Here is an 18315-nt window from a genome sequence, read left to right as displayed (position 1 = left end):
TTGCAGATGTCATGTGTTGACTAGCACATGTCGTGCGTTGACTTACAGATATGGTACATTGACTAGCAGGTGTTGTGTGTTGACTAGCAGATGTTGTGCATTGACTAACAGATATTGTGTGTTGACTAGCAGATGTTATGTGTTGACTAGCAGATGTTGTGTGTTGACTAGCAGATGTCATGTGTTGTTTTGCAGATATGGTACATTGACTAGCAGATGTTGTGTGCTGACTAGCAGATGTTGTGCATTGACTAGCAGATATGGTACATTGACTAGCAGATGTTGTGTGCTGACTAGCAGATGTTGTGCATTGACTAGCAGATATGGTACATTGACTAGCAGATGTTGTGTGTTGACTAGCAAATGTGAATGGTTTAGAATTCTTGGTGGTAGGTGATTACTCAAGTTTTTCTATGTCCGTTTCAGGGTTTTCCGGAGTTTGTGTGGACGACAATGGGAATGAGAAGAAGGTAAGTCCCTTCCTTTTGATTTTGGGGAAAGGTCAGAAGTATATGTTGGGGGCTTTTGTTCTTATTGACTAGTTTTACCCTGGTTGGTTTTAGCCTCATTCTCTTGCTTATTTTTAGCCTATTTTGAGGCAAATCTCACATAGAGCCTCCTTAACGTAAGGCTGTGGTCCAGCCCTGGCCCATCTTCAGAGGCAGACAGTGACATGGTGGGTGGATTTAGATTTAGTGCAACTCATCTTGGTCCTTTCTCAAATCTGTTTTCTCTTTTTGCAGCCTGGGGATGTCTGGACCTTGCCAGATCAATGCCATACAGTGACCTGCTTGCCAAATGGCCAGACTTTGCTGCAGAGTCACAGAGTCAACTGTGACCATGGACCCAGGCCTTCATGTTCGAACAGCCAGTCCCCTATTCGAGTGGAGGAGACCTGTGGCTGCCGTTGGACTTGCCCTTGTGAGTCCTTCATTTCGCTAGTCTATATTGTGTAGAGGAGCAGGTTTTTAACTCACTGTGTAGGCAACATTGTGGAAGGGGACAGGTGGAAGTACCCCTGCCTCACAACATTCCTGCCCTGTCCTTCCTTTCCTCCTTCCCTCCAATGGCATCTGGATGTGTTTCACAGAGTCTTGGAAAACCATAGACAGATGTATTTTCCCAGTACCACAGGAAGACTTGCTTTTCTGAGGTTCTAATTCAACTTGGCCATTTCGAATCAATCCTTAAGAATGTATATCACTGGGATGTCAGAAGTATAGCAGCGTGTCTAAGGCATCTCCAGAGTCCTTCTCCCGAGTCACTCCTATAGTTGGATGGGACTGCATGCAACTGTATGTTATCAGGTGGCCTGGTATAAGAGCTGGACCCAGGTCCATCCCCTGTAAACCTGGTGAATACTCATCAGGGAGGGGCAGCCCTCTGCCTCACTGTTGGAAATGGCCTCTGTGATGATCTGTTCTCAACAATGGAAACAGACATAAAGGTAGGATGCCATCAGGGCGGTGGTTCGCAATCTCACTTGCCCTTTAGGATGTATGTAAGGGGCGAACATTTCCCTTCTGTCTTAGATGAAAATGTCTCAGAGTCCATGCCATCTCTGTTTATTCATAAAGAATTCTATGGTCTGACAGTTTCAGTTGGTAACTAGGTGGCTGTGTAATAACTGAAACTTGGAACTCCATTAGAGTTTAGATACCTACCCAGATGCAGCTGCTACTGCCTGCCTTTGGGGAAAAGAGTGTGGACAGCTTCTCTCATAGCTGGGAGCACAGCGAAGGGGATGGATGGGCTCAGAAGGTCACATGGGACTGTGCATGAGCTCTTTTGAGGCTTTCCTGAAGTCCTGCTTCTGTTCCCAGGCCTGGACGGCTGCTATTTCTTCACAAAGTTTCTGATGCCTTTGTCTTCAGTCCATCTTGAATCCCTCAACTTCAGAGTCCTTTCTCTCTTTGACAGAAATTCTCTTAGAAAGCATCACTTTGTTTTTTTTTTAAATTTATTTATTTATTAAAGATTTCTGCCTCCTCCCCGCCACCGCCTCCCATTTCTCTCCCCCTCCCCCAGTCAAGTCCCCCTCCCTCATCAGCCCAAAGAGCAATCAGGGTTCCCTGCCCTGTGGGAAGTCCAAGGACCACCCACCTCCATCCAGGTCTAGTAAGGTGAGCATCCAAACTGCCTAGGCTCCCACAAAGCCAGTACGTGCAGTAGGATCAAAAACCCATTGCCATTGTTCTTGAGTTCTCAGTAGTCCTCATTGGCGGTTTCTCAGGAAATTCGGGATCAACCTACCCCTGGACCCAGCAATACCACTCTTGGGAATATACCCAAGAGATGCCCTATCATGCAACAAAAGTATATGCTCAACTATGTTCATAGCAGCATTGTTTGTAATAGCCAGAACCTGGAAACAACCTAGATGCCCTTCAATGGAAGAATGGATGAAGACAGTATGGAATATATACATATTAGAGTACTACTCAGCAGTAAAAAGCAATGACTTCATGAATTTTGCATGCAAATGGATGGGAAAAGCATCACTTTGAACACAGCCCTTGGCCATCCTTCCTAGCTCCTATCCAGTCCCCAAGATTAGTCTGGCCCTTATCCCACCTCTGGGACAGAGCTACTGATTCTTCTCAAACATCAGTAAATGTCCTCTTGCGGTCTGGCCACGTGTGACCCAAAGATCCCTCAGGCAAGAATCAGATACTGGTCCTGAATTCCCTATGACTGACTGGGACACAAACTTAGCTCCTGCCTCCTGAGAGTCCCGTTTACTGGACGTGGCCCTCCCATTTCTCCCTATTAGGGAAGGGGCAACAAAGGACTTATCCTGTCAAGACAGTCTCAGCCTAGTACCAATACCCCCTCCTTTTGTACCCACCAGTGAAAGGCATCAAGTGACAAAGCTATATTGGGGGTATTAAATACTTTAAAATTGAAAGCTCCTTCTGATTTTAGAAGTCTGTCTTAAAACAGTTCTGTTGGTGGATATTCATTGTACATAGTGATAGCATTCACAAAGTCTACAGAAATTGGCCTTTGCCCCCAGTTCTAGCATCCATTGATGATTGTTGGTTTGTTTTTCGGTACTATTTGTCCAGTCGGGAGGGATTTCAATTCCTATCATCCACACCATATATGTTAGTTAGAATTCTGTCAAAAGAACTTTCTCACATCTCTCACTAATTAATTAATCAATCAGAATAACTGTTTGTGCTCACGCAGCCATGCCGTGGATTCTTGCCTTTCTCTACTCTGTGTAAGAGTTGGCTACCATCAGTTGTTTTCTTGCTTCATTGGTCCGAGCTGTGGCTCTTGGGCATCTGTTTGATTTGATTTGAGTCCTTTTGGCATCTTTCATACTTGATCTTTCTCAGACAGCATAAATCTTGGATCTTATCATCCAGTCCTAATTCTAGCATGCACGTATTATCACTCTAGAGTCTGTATGAAGAACAAGTCCCCCAGCCAAAGCATTTGTGTGCCGTCCTTGCTGCACTGAGTCTCAGAGTGAGATTTGGTTTTCCCAAGTTGTTTACATTAGCTCCCTCCCTTTGCCCTTCAGTGGCTATGCTGTTAATTAGTTTTATTTTTATTGTATTTATCAAATAGGGTGATTGTTCATATTGATGAATTTTACCACACATGCATTTGTGGGGATTTGAAGTTCCTCCCCTCTTTTCCCTCATTTAATCATCTGTTAATTGGAAAGGCAGTTTTTAAGAACGGGTTTGAACTACTCTGTGGCTTGCCCACATGGATGTTATTCCCTGGTCTCATTCCCCTCTATCTCTGCTCTTGATTCATTTCTGCCTTCTTGTTGGAGAATGGGACTCAGGGCTTTCATGGCTTTGTATATTGTTTTTGAGAATTCTACTGACGAGCTCTGTGTTTTGTTTTGGTTTGGTTTTCACTCTGTGAACTATTGGATATCTTCATGTGATACCTGGGGACTTTTTTCTTGATCTTTGAAGTTGAATACGTTTGCCGGGCGGTGGTGGTGCACACCTTTAATCCCAGCACTCGGGAGGCAGTGGCGGACAAATCTCTGTGAGTTTGAGGCCAGCCTGGTCTACAAGAGCAAGTTCCAGGACAGGCTCCAAAGCTACAGAGAAACCCTGTCTCGAAAAACAAAAAAACAAAACAAAACAAAAAAATGAAGTTGAATACTAAATTTTTTTCTTTTCCACGCCTCATCTCGGGAGAAGTTGAATACTTTTGCCATTACCTTTCCACCCTTCCCTTAGGTTTACTCAGGGCCAGCAGATGTGGGTGAAAGTTTGCAGACACTTGTCACGTGCTGGCAGCATTAAGGCTTGGTTCTTCTTTGTGGTCCGGAGTCTTCTCATGAGTCAGACCAAGTCTTTAAATGCCATGTCTTTTCTGATCCCTCTTAAGGACTCCATCCCCACGCGGTCTTGACTTCCTCTCTGGTTTCCCTGCTTCCTTCCTGCACCCCCTTCGCTCTTATGCTGACTTCTTGTTTTGTTCAATGTTTCTCTTTCCAGTTTTCATTGTGGTCCACTTGCCCCTGGGGCCTTCTTTTTTGACTTGATCTTATCCGTTTCTTCCTCCTGAGACCAATCAACTTTAAAAAAAATCTATCTCCATTCTGACTTTTTCTTGCATTTTCTGTTTATGTGTTTTAGTCTGTGAATGTGATCCCACATGCCGTGGCACACGTGTGGACGTCAGGCGGCAGCGTAGGGAGTCAGTTCTCTCCTCCCACCATGTAGGCCGTGGGCCTGGAGCTCAGGTCGCTGGGCTTGGCAGCAAGAGCCACCTGCCTGGCCTTGTTTCTTTTCTTAGTTCTTAAATATTCAATATAGTTTTCATTTTTTTTGTAAATTTTTGAGTATATTTAAATTACCATATCATGTCATAGTTTTTTTCTCCATGACATTTTTGAGATAGAGTCTCTATTGGGATTTTTACTTCCTGATTTTCAAAGTCATTCTTACAGACTTTGTCACTGTCTTCATTGTTCATTGTGTGGATCTGTTTCTGTCTGGGTTTTTTTTTTTTTTTGCTTTCAATGAACCAGTTGGGAAAGTCATTTCCTTAGCGATGTGTGTGCAGAATTTCACATCTTCGGGGTGTTTCAGCGCTCTTTAAAATGTCTTTCCAGGTCCCCAGTTTCCCTCTTTGATATTTTTTATGTGTTGCTTCTCAATTGCCAAATAGCTTCCCATTTCCTTCCCCTGGTTTTGGTGCTGGGAACCTGGGGCCTCACATGCACTAGGCAAGCCCAGTACCACTGAGCTCCGGCTCCAGCTCCCAGCATCTCTATCAATCTTTATGCTTGTCAGTTGACATCTGTAATGCGTGTCCGTTATTCTTTGATACCCAGACTATAGTTTTAACAAAATGCTTGGTTTTAGATTCTTCTCTGCTATGTAGAGAGGCAGTGAGATAATAGGATGTGGAGAAAAGAAGAGAGGAGAGAGAAAATGGATTCTAGAATATGTTTATGAGTGGTATATTTAAAAAATATTTTGTAGTTTTGTGATAACATTATGTAGGTCTCAGATTCTCATTCTTCAGTTGAAGTTTTCTTTTAACTTTTCTTGTGTCTTGAACATTGGAGTTTGTTAATTTATATGGCTCATTACAACTGGTAGTAGGATCTGGAGAGATGGCTCAGTGGTTAAAAGTACCTGGGGTTCTTCCAGAGGACTACTTCTGGCAACCACAGACAAACACACGCAGGCAAAATACCTGTACAAACCTAAAAAATTAAGTAAAGGAAATAAAGGGAGGGAGGGATGGAGAGAGATAGAGATAGAGATAGAGATAGAGAGAGAGAGAGAGAGAGAGAGAGAGAGAGAGAGAGAGAGAGAAGCCTGGAAGCCTGGCCAGCAAACTGGAGTACTCTGTGACGGTTTGTTGAAAGATAAGTTGGTATTCTGTAAACAAAAGTCACTCAGATTCTGGAAGCCTCTCACACTGAGATGTCAGGACTAAAAGCTGTTGAATTTCATTTGTGGCATTAGCTTAGTCCTAAGGTTAACAGATTCATCCGTGAAACATGAATATGCATGTCACGTACTATCAGGTTGGCATTTAGTCTAGATTGCCACCAGCTCTCATGACAGTCCCCAAAAGTAGTGATTGCTGTCCCATCATGCAAGAGGGATAGGAGAGGGATTGCTGAAGTCCAGTATTCAACCAGGGTCTTGCACAAGCAAGCGGCAAAACACAATTCAGTTCGGAGCTCCTTTGGCTCCAACTTACCGTGTCACAGTTGGTCTGATGGTGGATAGAGCCATTTTGGTTAACAGTCTTTGTCTTGTGATTTAATAACACGTTGTCATTGGTAATCGAGGCTGTTGCCTTGATGTAATGCTTTTAACAGCAGAGCTGGGGGGATTATGTTTTTCAGTTTTCTTACCACTATGGCAAAATACTTGATACCACAAGTTAAAATCAAAGGAAAGGTTTACTTTCGCTCAAAGTTTTGGGGGTTTTGTCTATGGTTGCCAGGCTCCATTTATTTTGGGACTTCGGTGAGGGAAATACTGGCAGAAACACGCGGCAAGAGGAGGAAGCTCACCTCATGGCTAGGAGAGAGGAAGAGACTGGTGTGCTATGTTCCCTTCAAGGGCACACCCCAAAAAACCCGATTCCCTTCTACTCAGCTACACCCCTTAAAATCCTACTGCTTTCCAGCAGGGCCACCAGCCAGCAGCCAATGTTTTGGGGGACATGTGCCCAAACCCTAGCAGCATGGGTACCCACAGGACTGTGGCGTTCCGTCTGTTACTTGATGAATGCTTACGGACGTGGGGACGTTGAGTGAAAGCCATGGAGGCTGCTCAGCTCTGAGGAATGGTGCAGCCAACCCTGCCAGTCACAAGCCGTGTTGATGATCACCTTCGATGGTGCTTCCGGCCTGGTTATGAGTAAGGGGTGTGGGTGGCGTCTCATTGAGCTTTCCTCTCATGTCTTGGTTTTTGTTCATTCGTTCTATAATGAGCCATGATTCACATGAAAAACTCATCTCCAAACTCATTTAGGTCCAAGATTTTCTTCCAGATCAGTGGCACTGGGGCACTCAAAGTGGGGCCCTCCCCCATCCCCCAGTCGTCTTATGTGGATGCCCAGTGATTAGCATTCACATACTGTTTTAGTAGGAACCTTGAGAATCTGCTGATTATACGTGAATGTGGCTCCCTGAGTGAGCTCTGAGACCCAATTGTTTATTTTGGCCCAGGAAATATTTCTCTCATGTAATCTCTTGCGGGATTAAGTCGCTGTGGCAACCGGTACTGTTAGATGAAGGGATACAAGTCTTAAGGTGAATTTTCTTTTCAGCGAGGTCATGAATAGCTTGCTCGGTGCCTCAAGCTTTCAACATGACATTGCGCCCTTGGAACATCACTGTGTTCCCTTGGCCAGGTTCACCTGGAGAGCATCCGGCTCACTTTGGGCACAGCCTGGCCACATTGCTGCAGGCCTGCATGAGGGGGCTGGATAGGCTCCATCCATCGTCTGCTTTCCCCATTCAGGTGTGTGCACGGGCAGTTCCACTCGGCACATTGTCACCTTCGATGGGCAGAACTTCAAGCTGACTGGCAACTGCTCCTACGTCCTCTTTCGAAACACAGAGCAGGACTTGGAGGTGATTCTCCACAATGGGGCCTGCAGCCCTGGGGCCATGCAAGCCTGCATGAAGTCCATTGAAGTGAAGCATGCTGGCCTCTCTGTGGGACTGCACAGTGACATGGAGGTGAGATGAATTTGCTCTGGGGTCCATGGCCGGGCAGAGCGGAGCTTTAGGAAAAACCGCATGGTGCTGGGAGTCAGCTTTGCCTCGACTAGCAGGGCACTTTCTCCTTCAGAGGGGTTCCTTGCCATCTCCCTAGTCTTGGCATGATTTCACATTGCTCTAAGTCCAGATTTGGGAGAGCGGATCAGTTTTAGATAGCAAGTTATGAATTTAGTCCCAGTTTCTGGCATTGATTAGGAGCTGGGTTGGCACCAGGACCATGGACACAGTAGGCATTGTGAGCCCAGTACCAAAGGCCTGGGGTCTTTCCAAACGGAAATATTTAGTGCTTAAATCAGGGCCTTTGAAAATATTTAGGGCCTCAACAAAAAAAGTATGACTTCAAAATTTAGAGAGGAGACTGCCAAACCGCTATAAATGAATATTTGATTAAATGCCTACAAAAGGTTATGTTATGCCAACGTCTTTACTTGTTCATTTGTAAATCATAAATATTTCATGGTGTGAAAACAACTTGTAGACTTGATTTTCTCACTTGGTAAGGATTCCTGAGTACGAGCACTAATTGCTGAGAAATCAGAGTTAGTCATATATCAAACGAGGAGTCATAGCCAAAGAAATCTTAAAATCAGAGTGATAAAAAAAAACCCTTCCAAAATTCTTACAACAAAATTACATTTGCTGCAGAATGTGAGTACATTTTAATATGCTTGATATGCTCTCTGGTGGGGCTTCAGAAGGAAGGCACTGTGCTAATATGAAGGATTTGCAGCCATCCTGGCAGGTGCGTCCTTCTGGAGACCCTGCCCCAGGAGCTGGTGCAATGACAGTTTCCCTGGCCTATCGGAAAGGGGTCATCTTTCATACTGAGGTACACAGATCAGGTTCCTGGAGCCTTGGGCTTTTTGGTTCAGGAGCATGCTGTCCACACAGTGTCTGCACAGTGTTGTTATAGCGGTCTGTGCACAGTGTAATAGTGGTCAGGGCTGCTGCACAGTGTTATAGCGGTCTGTGCAGCCCACACAGTGTTATAGTGGTCTGAGCTGTCCACAGTGATATAGTGGTCTGTGCTGCCTGCGCAGTGTTGTTATAGTGGTCTAGGCTGCCAAGCTCTCCAAAGCCCCTTTGTTTAGCAAGAGCTGCTGACAAACATCAGGCATGGGCTAAGCTCTGCAGTCAGAGGAGTGTGAGTGCAGAGACTCCCAGTAGCTTCAGTAAGAAGCAAGAGGGAAGCCCTGTGGCTTCTGATGCGTGAGAACTATTGGTGACCTTTTTCTTGTTGGAGCAGATGGCAGTGAATGGGAGACTGGTCCCTGCCCCTTACGTGGGCGGAGACATGGAAGTCAGCATCTACGGTGCGATCATGTATGAAGTCAGGTTCAACCATCTTGGCCACATCCTCACATTCACTCCACAAAACAATGAATTCCAACTGCAACTTAGCCCCAAGACCTTTGCTTCGAAGATGTATGGTCTCTGTGGTAAGGAGGTGCTTGCTCCACTCCTCTTCTGTGCTGTAAACCCAGCCATGCTTCCTGGATGTATGGAGGTTGGCGCTTATATTACTGAATCCTGTTTCAAGCATCCAGTGGTGAGGGTCAGACCATCCTTGAGGGTGGAGAAGGGCCAAGTGTTTGGCACTCCTGTCTCTTTTTGTTGCTCTAGGAATCTGTGATGAGAATGGGGCCAATGACTTCATGCTGAGGGATGGCACGGTCACCACCGACTGGAAAAGGCTCATCCAGGAATGGACAGTGCAGCAGCCAGGGCACACATGCCAGCCTGTTCCCGAGGAGCAGTGTCCTGTCTCGGAGAGCTCCCGCTGCCAGGTCCTCCTCTCAGCCCTGTTTTCTGAGTGCCACAAGGTCCTCGCTCCAGCCACATTCCATGCCATCTGCCAGCAAGACAGTTGCCACCAGGAGCGAGTGTGCGAGGTGATTGCTTCTTATGCCCACCTCTGTCGGACCAATGGAGTCTGTGTTAATTGGAGGACACCTGACTTCTGTGGTGAGTCCCGTATGCACTCCCTCAACCTTGGAAACAGTTCAAGTATGTGATCATTCACACTCTCTGGTCTTCAGATTCACATTTTCCTAATGAAGATGAGTGTTTCCTCTTAGGATTCCAGTTAGGCTCAAACAAGACTGTAGATATAGAAGCCCTTTGAATGCAGAATTTTTATGAAGATAAAAGTGTATTCATTTAATTTAAATAGTTGTGAATTTTGTGTTTTAGACACAGGTAGATATCAGCTAAGTATTGTATAACCAGTAGCATAGAATTTGAAATTTCACCAATGGGGAATAAGCACCCATTGGGCAGGCTTTTGAAGTGGGAGTAGCATGTTGTCTTTTGGCTCCTCAGAACTGCTGATTTACCAAGAGAAATGCTAGTGTAGACCCCGTCAAGGCAGCCTTCCTAATTGAGCCTACCCTTTGCTTATCATCTGAAACGCACAGACTACCAGCAGGAATCAGATGTGGATTCTATTACCGCAAGCTGCTAGCATGAACACAACACCAACATCCTGCTCTATGTCAAGTGGCATCATTGACTTTCTGTACATGTTGGTGTCTCAGAGTCCATACATCAGAGTATCCGCATCCTTGACCAGGAGCTGTGGACTTGGGCATCTCATCTAGTGATGGGCTATTCTCTTAGTCTTCCCGCACCTCAGGTTTGGCAGAGTAGAATAAAGAACCAGATTAGTCCCCTGCCTCCTCAGACATTTCTTAGTTCTTGGGTTTTATTGTACCAGGCCTTTTCTTTAGGGCTACCAGCTGTAAAGGGAGCTGCAAGCCACTTCCCTCTGCCCGGCTCCCCGGCTAGTTTACACCTGAAATAACTACACAGACACTGTATTTATTTAAACACTGCCTGGCCCATTATATCTAGCCTCTTCTTGGCTAACTCTCACATCTTAATTAACCCATTTCTATTAAATCTGTGTATCACCATGAGGCTGTGGCTTACCGGGAAAGATCCTAACCTACGTTCATCTCGGGTCAGAGCTTCATAGCACCTACCTGACCCTGCTTTTTTTCTCCCAGCATTCTGTTCTGTCTACTCCACCTACCTAATTTTCTGCCCTATAAAAAAGCCAACCTCTCTCCTGCCTAGCTATTGGCCATTCAGCTTTTTATTAGACCAGTCAGGTGTCTCAGGCAGGCAAGGTGAAATAGCAACACATCTTTTCATAATTAAATAAATGCAACAAAAACAAATGTAATACATCTTTACACAGTTAAAGTAATATTCTATAACATAAACAAATGCAACACATCTTTCCATAGTTAAAATAATATTCCACAGCAGGTTTTCATGTCCATGTGGATGATATGGCTTCCACTCTACCCGCTTGCAGACCAACAGGCAGAAGCTGTGGTCTGTATTATGGAAGCACCTTCTATGTTTACTTGCTTTGTGCACGTCCTTAGTGTTTACTGCGCCCACAGAGATAACCCCTGTGCTTTAAGCCTTTGGAAACCACCACTAGCTATGTGAATATGGCCATGTGAGTTTGTCCAGCCAGGTTATAATGTGTGAAGGGAGTTTCCTAGTGGCTTCTCTTAAGAGCATTTTTAAAGTCTTAGATATGTCTGTATTCCAAAGAAAGAATGGCAGAGATTTCATATTATTGGTTGGGGTTATAGCTGGCTGCAAGTAGCAGAAAGTAAGAATTCCTGTCATTTAGATGATCAGGGGGAGGTGGCATCACTGGTACTGGTCATCTTCCCAAGGCTGAAGATGCAGCTCTTGGTATGAAGTGCAGGGTCCGACTGGAACTACAGGAAGGAGGCACAGCTGTCTTTCTTTTTTTTTTTAACATTTTTTTTATTTATTAAAGATTTCTGTCGCTTCCCCACCTCTGCTTCCCCTTCCCCTCCCCTTTCCCCAATCAAGTCCCCCCCCTCGTCAGCCCAAAGAGCCATCAGGGTTCTCTGCCCTGTGGGAAGTCCAAGGACCACCCTCCTCCATCCAGGTCTCGTAAGGTGAGCATCCAGACTGCCTAGGCTCCCACAAAGCCAATACGTGCAGTAGGCTCAAAAACCCATTGCCCATGTTCTTGAGGTCTCAGTAGCCCTCATTGTCCGCTATGTTCAGTGAGACCTGTTTTAACCCAGGCTTTTTCAGACCCAGACCAGCACAGCTGTCTTTCTAAAGTAAAATAGATTGCAGGGGCCCACCGATAGGATACTTCCTTCCTCTCCCAGCTAATTGGTCAGAACTTAGTCATGTGAATGCACACAACCACAAAGGAGGTTTTGTATTTGTTTTTCTGAGCGGTCGCATGCCGAAGCAAGGATTCTAGTACAGTGGAAGGTGAAGAGAGTGGACACTGGGGGAGACCAATCGTGTCTGCTCTGGAAAGTTTGCTGGATGCTTGGCCACTCTGGATGCTTCTTTTGCTTCTGGCTGGTGTAGGCCACTGAGAATGACCTTATTCTCTGTCTACAGCTATGTCGTGCCCACCGTCCCTGGTGTATAACCACTGTGAGCGTGGCTGCCCTCGGCACTGTGACGGGAACACTAGCTCCTGTGGGGACCACCCCTCAGAAGGCTGCTTCTGTCCCCAACACCAAGTCATGCTGGATGGCAGCTGTGTCCCCGAGGAGGCCTGCACTCAGTGTGTTGGGGAGGATGGAGTCCGACATCAGGTAGGAGCCTGGCATCTCCATCTCAGTGGCTTGGCCCTTCCATTTCCCACGGCAGGGTTGACTCTTATGGAATCAGAGGACTAGGAAGATTGCATGCCTACCAGCGCTGGATTCAGACAGATCAGAGCATACCTCTTGGGTCTCCCATGGATTAGCTGTGGGACCAAACACCAAAGTGTTAGCATATCGTTTAATATTATTTTTATTCATGCATGTAGAGTGATATAGGAACTCAGGAAGGAAGGAGAAAATAACATAAGATGATGTCTGCCACTATTCAGACATACTATGTACTTTGTATGCTATCTTCATGTTCTTTAAAGACATGTTTCTCTTCCTCCAGAGTGTCTGTAGCCACCCGTGACTGAGTGAGTTTAAGGGGTACAGATGAGGAGTTCATGACCTTTCCTCAATGTGGGGGTTCTTTATTGCTTTTAGTGGACTGATGCACACTGCGAATGTTTCAGAAGGTTTTTGCTTCTTTAACGTATTTGATTATGAAGCATGTGTCTGTGTGTGCATGCCTCTCTCTCTCTCTCTCTCTCTCTCTCTCTCTGTGTGTGTGTGTGTGTATCTGTGTGTGCGCGTGCGTGCGCGTAAAAAATCCTTTGAACTCAGGCTCTATCAGAAGATGCTAGTTTAACCTACCCTGCTTCTAAATAGAGAGAGCCCTCAAGGAACCCTGCTGAGTCAACTTTCCTGTGGATCCAGCTTGTAGAGACAGGTTTGATGTTGCGCTTGGCATTTGAAGCTCATTGTAACTCTGACGACCTGCCCTTTCTGTTATTCAGAAGCACGTTTACTGCAATTGTTCCTGGGATGATTTGCTTGGGATTCATTGAGTTGCCAATTCTTTTAGCTTTCCGGGGGCTCATAACACTTCCAGAGGATATTATTTATCAACTCTTCCATTGGTCAATGATAGTGGTCTTTTCTCTTCTAAGTTGATAACCCCTATATTTACAAGATAAGGTACATAATGGCCCCATCCTTTATCATTGTCAGTGACTTCATCAAGCATGGTAGATATAGAAGCCTATTTGGTTCCCAGTTAAGGGGAATGTGCTTGCAAGACTTAACATACCCAGCCTCTCTCTCTCTTAGTTAGGGTTTCTACTGCTGTGAAGAAACATCATGACCACAGCAACTCTTATAAAAGAAAACGTTTAATTGGGGGTGGTTTACATTTTCAGAGGTTCAGTCCATCATCATCATGATGCCGCATGGTGGCATGCAGGCAGACATGGTGCTGGAGAAGTAGCCAAGTGTCTGTCCTAAATATTGAATTGCAGGTGACAGGAAGTGGTCTGAGACACTGGGCATGGCTTGAGCATACAGGAGACCTCAAAGCCCATCTCCACAATGATACACTTCCTTCCACAAGGCAACACCTACTCCAACAAAGCGACACCTTCTCATAGTGCCACTCCCTATTTTCTTTCAAGCCACCACACTCAGCAAGAGAACCATTTTTCCTTAATGTCCCAGCTGGGGTAACTTACCCCTGTATTTAGTCACAGCTGGTGGAAGTTGTGGTAAAGCTAGCCAACCAAAGAGAATAAAGACAATCAAAAGTCCATTGTTTTGTCCGTGACATTGTAAACCAGGTAATAGATCAGTTTTGATTTTTCTCTAAGTCTCTGTGGGGTCATTATCACATGTCATATTTAATGGATGAGAAGTCCAAGGTTCATATGGCATGGGCTATATGGATGGGACTGCTGTTGATGGCACCAGGTCATCCTGCGTTGTCCCAGCTCTGCCATGGACCTCAGGAGGACCATGGAGGACCTGCGCTGAGAGGGGCACTGATGTGAGCAGTGCTGGGGACTGGGTAGGGTCTCTTGCTTGAGGTCAGTAGTTGAACTTCATCCCAATGAGCCCCATTTTTTCTCACCATGAATAGGTGAAGGGGGAAGAACCCCAGACATACTTGTCTACCATATTTCAAATTGCTGAGCTAATTAAGTCCAGGGACATAAGAGTCCCTGAGTGAGTTGGCAAAACTTCACATTTCACTCCCTGCTCCTCAGGGCTCCTGCGGGGTGGGCGGGCGACTCTGAGGTGTTTGTGTATAGCGTTAACACTCACCCAGTGGTCATTCCAAACTGTGTGAAGCACAAAGCGCTTCCTCTCCAAGGCAGAAATGGTCTTGCCCTCTTCCTTGGCCCCCTGTGGTGAGGAGTAAGCTCTCCAGCTGAGTGTTCCTGGCTCCGTGAGTGTCACCTGTCTGCAGGTCCCAAAGGCAGGAAACGTGTGACTTTTATTGTAACCTTGGTGTGGTCAACACTCTCTTCCCCCTCTCCTCTCTGACTCTGTTTCTCCTTCCCTCTATTTTCCTCACTTTTCACACAACAAATTGGAATAGGCATGTGAGTTGCATTAAGGGATCTGTCCAAAAAGCACATGATTCTGGACATAAGAGCGGTTTTATATTTGAAAAAAAAAATCAAGTATAGAATTAATCAAAACCTCTGACGAGAACACAGCCGGTTTTAGTTATTCAGAAAATAGAGTTTAAATGGGAGAAAACAAGCGCGTATCCAGCCACCTGTGTTCCCAGCATCCGCTTTAAAGCCGAGAAAGAATGAAAATCTAATATGAAGAACATTTCCATTAAATGAATTTTTAGACTGAAACAGAAAGCCCAGAAAACCTTCCTTCAGGGAAATAACCGGGGCTTAAATCTGCTATACCCCGGGAAGAGGGAAAATATTTACCAGTTTCCATAGCTCTTGTTTGTTTTACAGAATGCACCGTGGAGATGTGAGCTTTTGTAGTAGGATCAGATGGGGTCTGGAGTCCCGCACAGGCTGTGGTCTCTCCCTGGAGCCGCTGCTGGTGCAGCGATATTCAGAGTACCCCTTCAGCTCAGGGGGACATGCATCCTTTACCCTGTGCCCGTGGCCTGGCCTGGCACCTCCTTTCTCCAGAGGCTCTGAAGCTCAGGCTCGGGCTAAGGGCTACATTCCTTTGGCACCTTCCATGGTGAACCGTGCAACTTCTAATGGGTGGCGAATGGCGACATGTGTCTTTTGACTGGCCTTGAGCACTTCTGGTTTCCTACCCCATACTCTCTACAGCTTGTTCTTTTGGCCCCTTTGTTTAATCTTGAAATCCAGCTGTTCTTATACTTGTTCTGCGCCTTGATTTGGACTCTGTGGATGAAAAGTTCAGCCTGCAAACAGCTTGGGCCTGTGTAATAGCGCCCCCTGCTGGCATAGTTGCTGCAGTCAGACTGGTGGCGTCTCCAGGGGCTGAACTTACTGGCTTTTCCAGGGGTAGTTGACTCGGTGTCCTGCCTTGAGTGTGCTTGGCTAAAGCTTCCCAGGAAGGTGAAAAGTCCTAGAGGAATAATTTGTACACTCATTTTGGGGTATCTTTTCGATGGTGGGCTCCAGACCGTCAGCCCTGTGGAGTCTGCGCGTGCCTTGGTGGGAGGGAGGTTAATCGCACCGCATTATCAGCACCACGTTCTGATCGCTGGACAGGGCTTTATTCTTTAGATAGCTGAGGTCCGCATTTAGAATGAGTAAGGATAAAAGAGAACAGAAACATCACAGCAAGACTCCCTCCTTCTCGGCTGTCATTCTCAGCTTCCTGCCCCAGAAGGGAGCCAGTGCCCTGTGCACCTTCCCGGGACTCCAAGCCTTGGCCTGAAATAACATCTAGAACAGCCTCATTTTTTCCTTTCTTTTGGTTTGCATTTCTCTTTTTCTATCTCCTCTCCCTCTTTTTCTTCTTCCTCCTTCTCCTCCTTTATGCCAAGCCTCGTTTTTTTCCTTGATTCAAGCTCTTATATTTAGCCCAGGCTGGCCTCAAACTCCAGATCCCACTGTCACTGTCTCCCCAGGGCTGGGATTACAGGTGTACACACCCCACCCCTCTCCTGCTTTTCTGTGGTTTTCTGCTTCCTCTCCTCCATCCTCCTAACAGTCAGCGGCTTGGCTATTTGCCACGTTTCTTTCTGAGACAGGGTCCTCTTACAAGCAGCGCAAACTCAAGTAGACAAGCAAGGCTGCCCCTTTGGCCCACCTGCCTCATGGCCCATGTTCCAGGCCCTCAAGAGAGCAAGCCAAGCCATTGATGGGAGTACTGACTCCCATGATCCTGGGGCTCAGACGACAGTGTCCTGCACCCCTGCTTAACTTTGTCTTCCCCTCAGCTCCTGGAGACCTGGGTCCCAGACCATCAGCCCTGTCAGATCTGTGTGTGCCTCAGTGGAAGGAAAGTCAACTGCACTGCGCAGCCGTGCCCCACAGCCAGAGGTAAGCAAGGCCGATGTCTGCTGTCCCTGCAGGAAGAAGGACTCCATGGGCCTCCAGCCACCCTGTCATGATAGGCCAATCCAAGTAAAGGTCACATGGATGTGTTTTTCTTGAAGAGACCTCATTTCCATTTGCTGAGACCAGGAGTCCCTTTTGGCGCCTGGAGCAGATGCTCTTGTACCTCCCCCTGTCCTTCATCCATGATGACCCAGTGCTGTCATCAGACTCAGAGGCCCCGGGAGGGAAATCCTGAGGATGCTAGCAAGACCCATTGTGAAGACTCATTCTGTCCAGCATCCTGTCTTGGTCCCATGGTCCCAATCCTTTGGGAATCCCATGAGGGATCTGTGCTACCTTTCTGTGAATGAGAACTGCAAACATTCTCTAGTCTGGGCCGTAGTTGATTTTTTTCCCCTGAATTTTGTGTCTGTTCTTCTCCCCCAGCTCCCACGTGTGGCCCGTGTGAAGTGGCTCGCCTCAAGGAGAGTGCAAACAGGTGCTGCCCAGAGTATGAGTGCGGTATGTGTCCACCCAGCCAATTCCTCCAGGGTCCAGACCCCAGTCCAGCCCCAAGTGGGTCAGGTCATAGATACCCGAAAATGCTCTGTTCTTAGTCACAGGGTATGTGAGGGGGGTGGGAGACGACAGCTTCTTTCAGAGTGGCTTGACTGTGAGATTAAGAGCCATGACAGCGGGGGGGGGGGGGTGATTGCCGGAGCTACAGAGCTTTGCCGAGGAAAATGCCACACTGCCAGGAGACGTTTCCAGTGAGACTTTGAGGATGTGAGCTATGGGGAAGGCCTTCAGCACATGGCTGCGTATGGGGCAGGGGCAGTGATGGTGGTGAATGACGTGTAATTCAGGGGCGTCAGAGACAGTAGCGTGGCTGCATGGCAGGGCGCTAATGGCGTTCTCATATCTGCCCCATCAGATATGTTTATTAATTCATGCTCCGAAGGTGGATCTTCAAGGGAGAGCAGAGAGGCCCAGGGAAAGACCAAGAGACTAGACAGGAAGCCAGAATTCTGGGAAGTTGATTTATTCTGATGAAATTGGATCAGATATCAACACAAATCTTATAGGGGGTTCAATCTGGTTTGAGAACAATATTATCAAATAGATCTCCTGAATGTTAGTGGTAGAGAAAATTAGGGGATCATTTAGGTCCAGTCTCCCAGCTTATAGACAAATTTCAGTTCTATAATGTGCTAGGGACTGTACTTCCATTAGCTCATGAAATCCCCAGGCTGACCTGGTAAACTAGAGTTTCCACTACACAGAAGGGAAAACTGAGATCTAGAGAATTCAGACTTGGCAGAAAGGCTTCAAGTCTTTGCAAATGATACTATTAGTCTATGTGAGGTAACATGACATTTATATGACATCTGTCATCCATTATCTATCTATCTATCTATCTATCTATCTATCTATCTATCTATCTATCCTATATCTATCTATCTATCTATCTGTCTGTCTATCTATCTATTCTATCTCTATCATCTATCTATCTATCTATCTATCTATCTATCTATCTATCTATCTATCATCTATCTATCTATCTATCTATCTATCATCTATCTATCTATCTATCTATCATCTATCTATTCTATCTCTATCATCTATCTATCTATCTATCTATCTATCTATCTATCTATCTATCTATCCTATCCTCCCTCTCTCTCTCTCTCTCTCT

At 46.1% G+C, this 18315-nt stretch overlaps 1 protein-coding gene across 3 annotated transcripts in view; it reads left to right on the top strand.

The window, feature by feature from the left end:
- The window catches only part of Vwf (von Willebrand factor), a 148847-nt gene that overhangs the window by 107594 nt on the left and 22938 nt on the right, over positions 1–18315 (top strand). The window contains exons 33-40 of one of the 3 annotated variants that reach the window (XM_050164059.1): positions 427–470; positions 744–921; positions 7476–7696; positions 8985–9177; positions 9362–9703; positions 12155–12354; positions 16520–16622; positions 17067–17141. In XM_050164059.1, the coding sequence (XP_050020016.1) occupies positions 427–470; positions 744–921; positions 7476–7696; positions 8985–9177; positions 9362–9703; positions 12155–12354; positions 16520–16622; positions 17067–17141 (1356 nt within the window). The remainder of the gene's footprint in view (positions 1–426; positions 471–743; positions 922–7475; positions 7697–8984; positions 9178–9361; positions 9704–12154; positions 12355–16519; positions 16623–17066; positions 17142–18315) is intronic. The other 2 variants (XM_050164058.1, XM_050164057.1) reach the window with 2 other exon arrangements.

This window comes from Alexandromys fortis, unplaced genomic scaffold (assembly GCF_014885135.2).
Source record: "Alexandromys fortis isolate MF-2015 unplaced genomic scaffold, M_Fortis_MF-2015_v1.1 scaffold_150, whole genome shotgun sequence".
NCBI classification, from domain to species: domain Eukaryota; kingdom Metazoa; phylum Chordata; class Mammalia; order Rodentia; family Cricetidae; genus Alexandromys; species Alexandromys fortis.
This window is presented reverse-complemented; position numbering and strand designations above follow the sequence as displayed.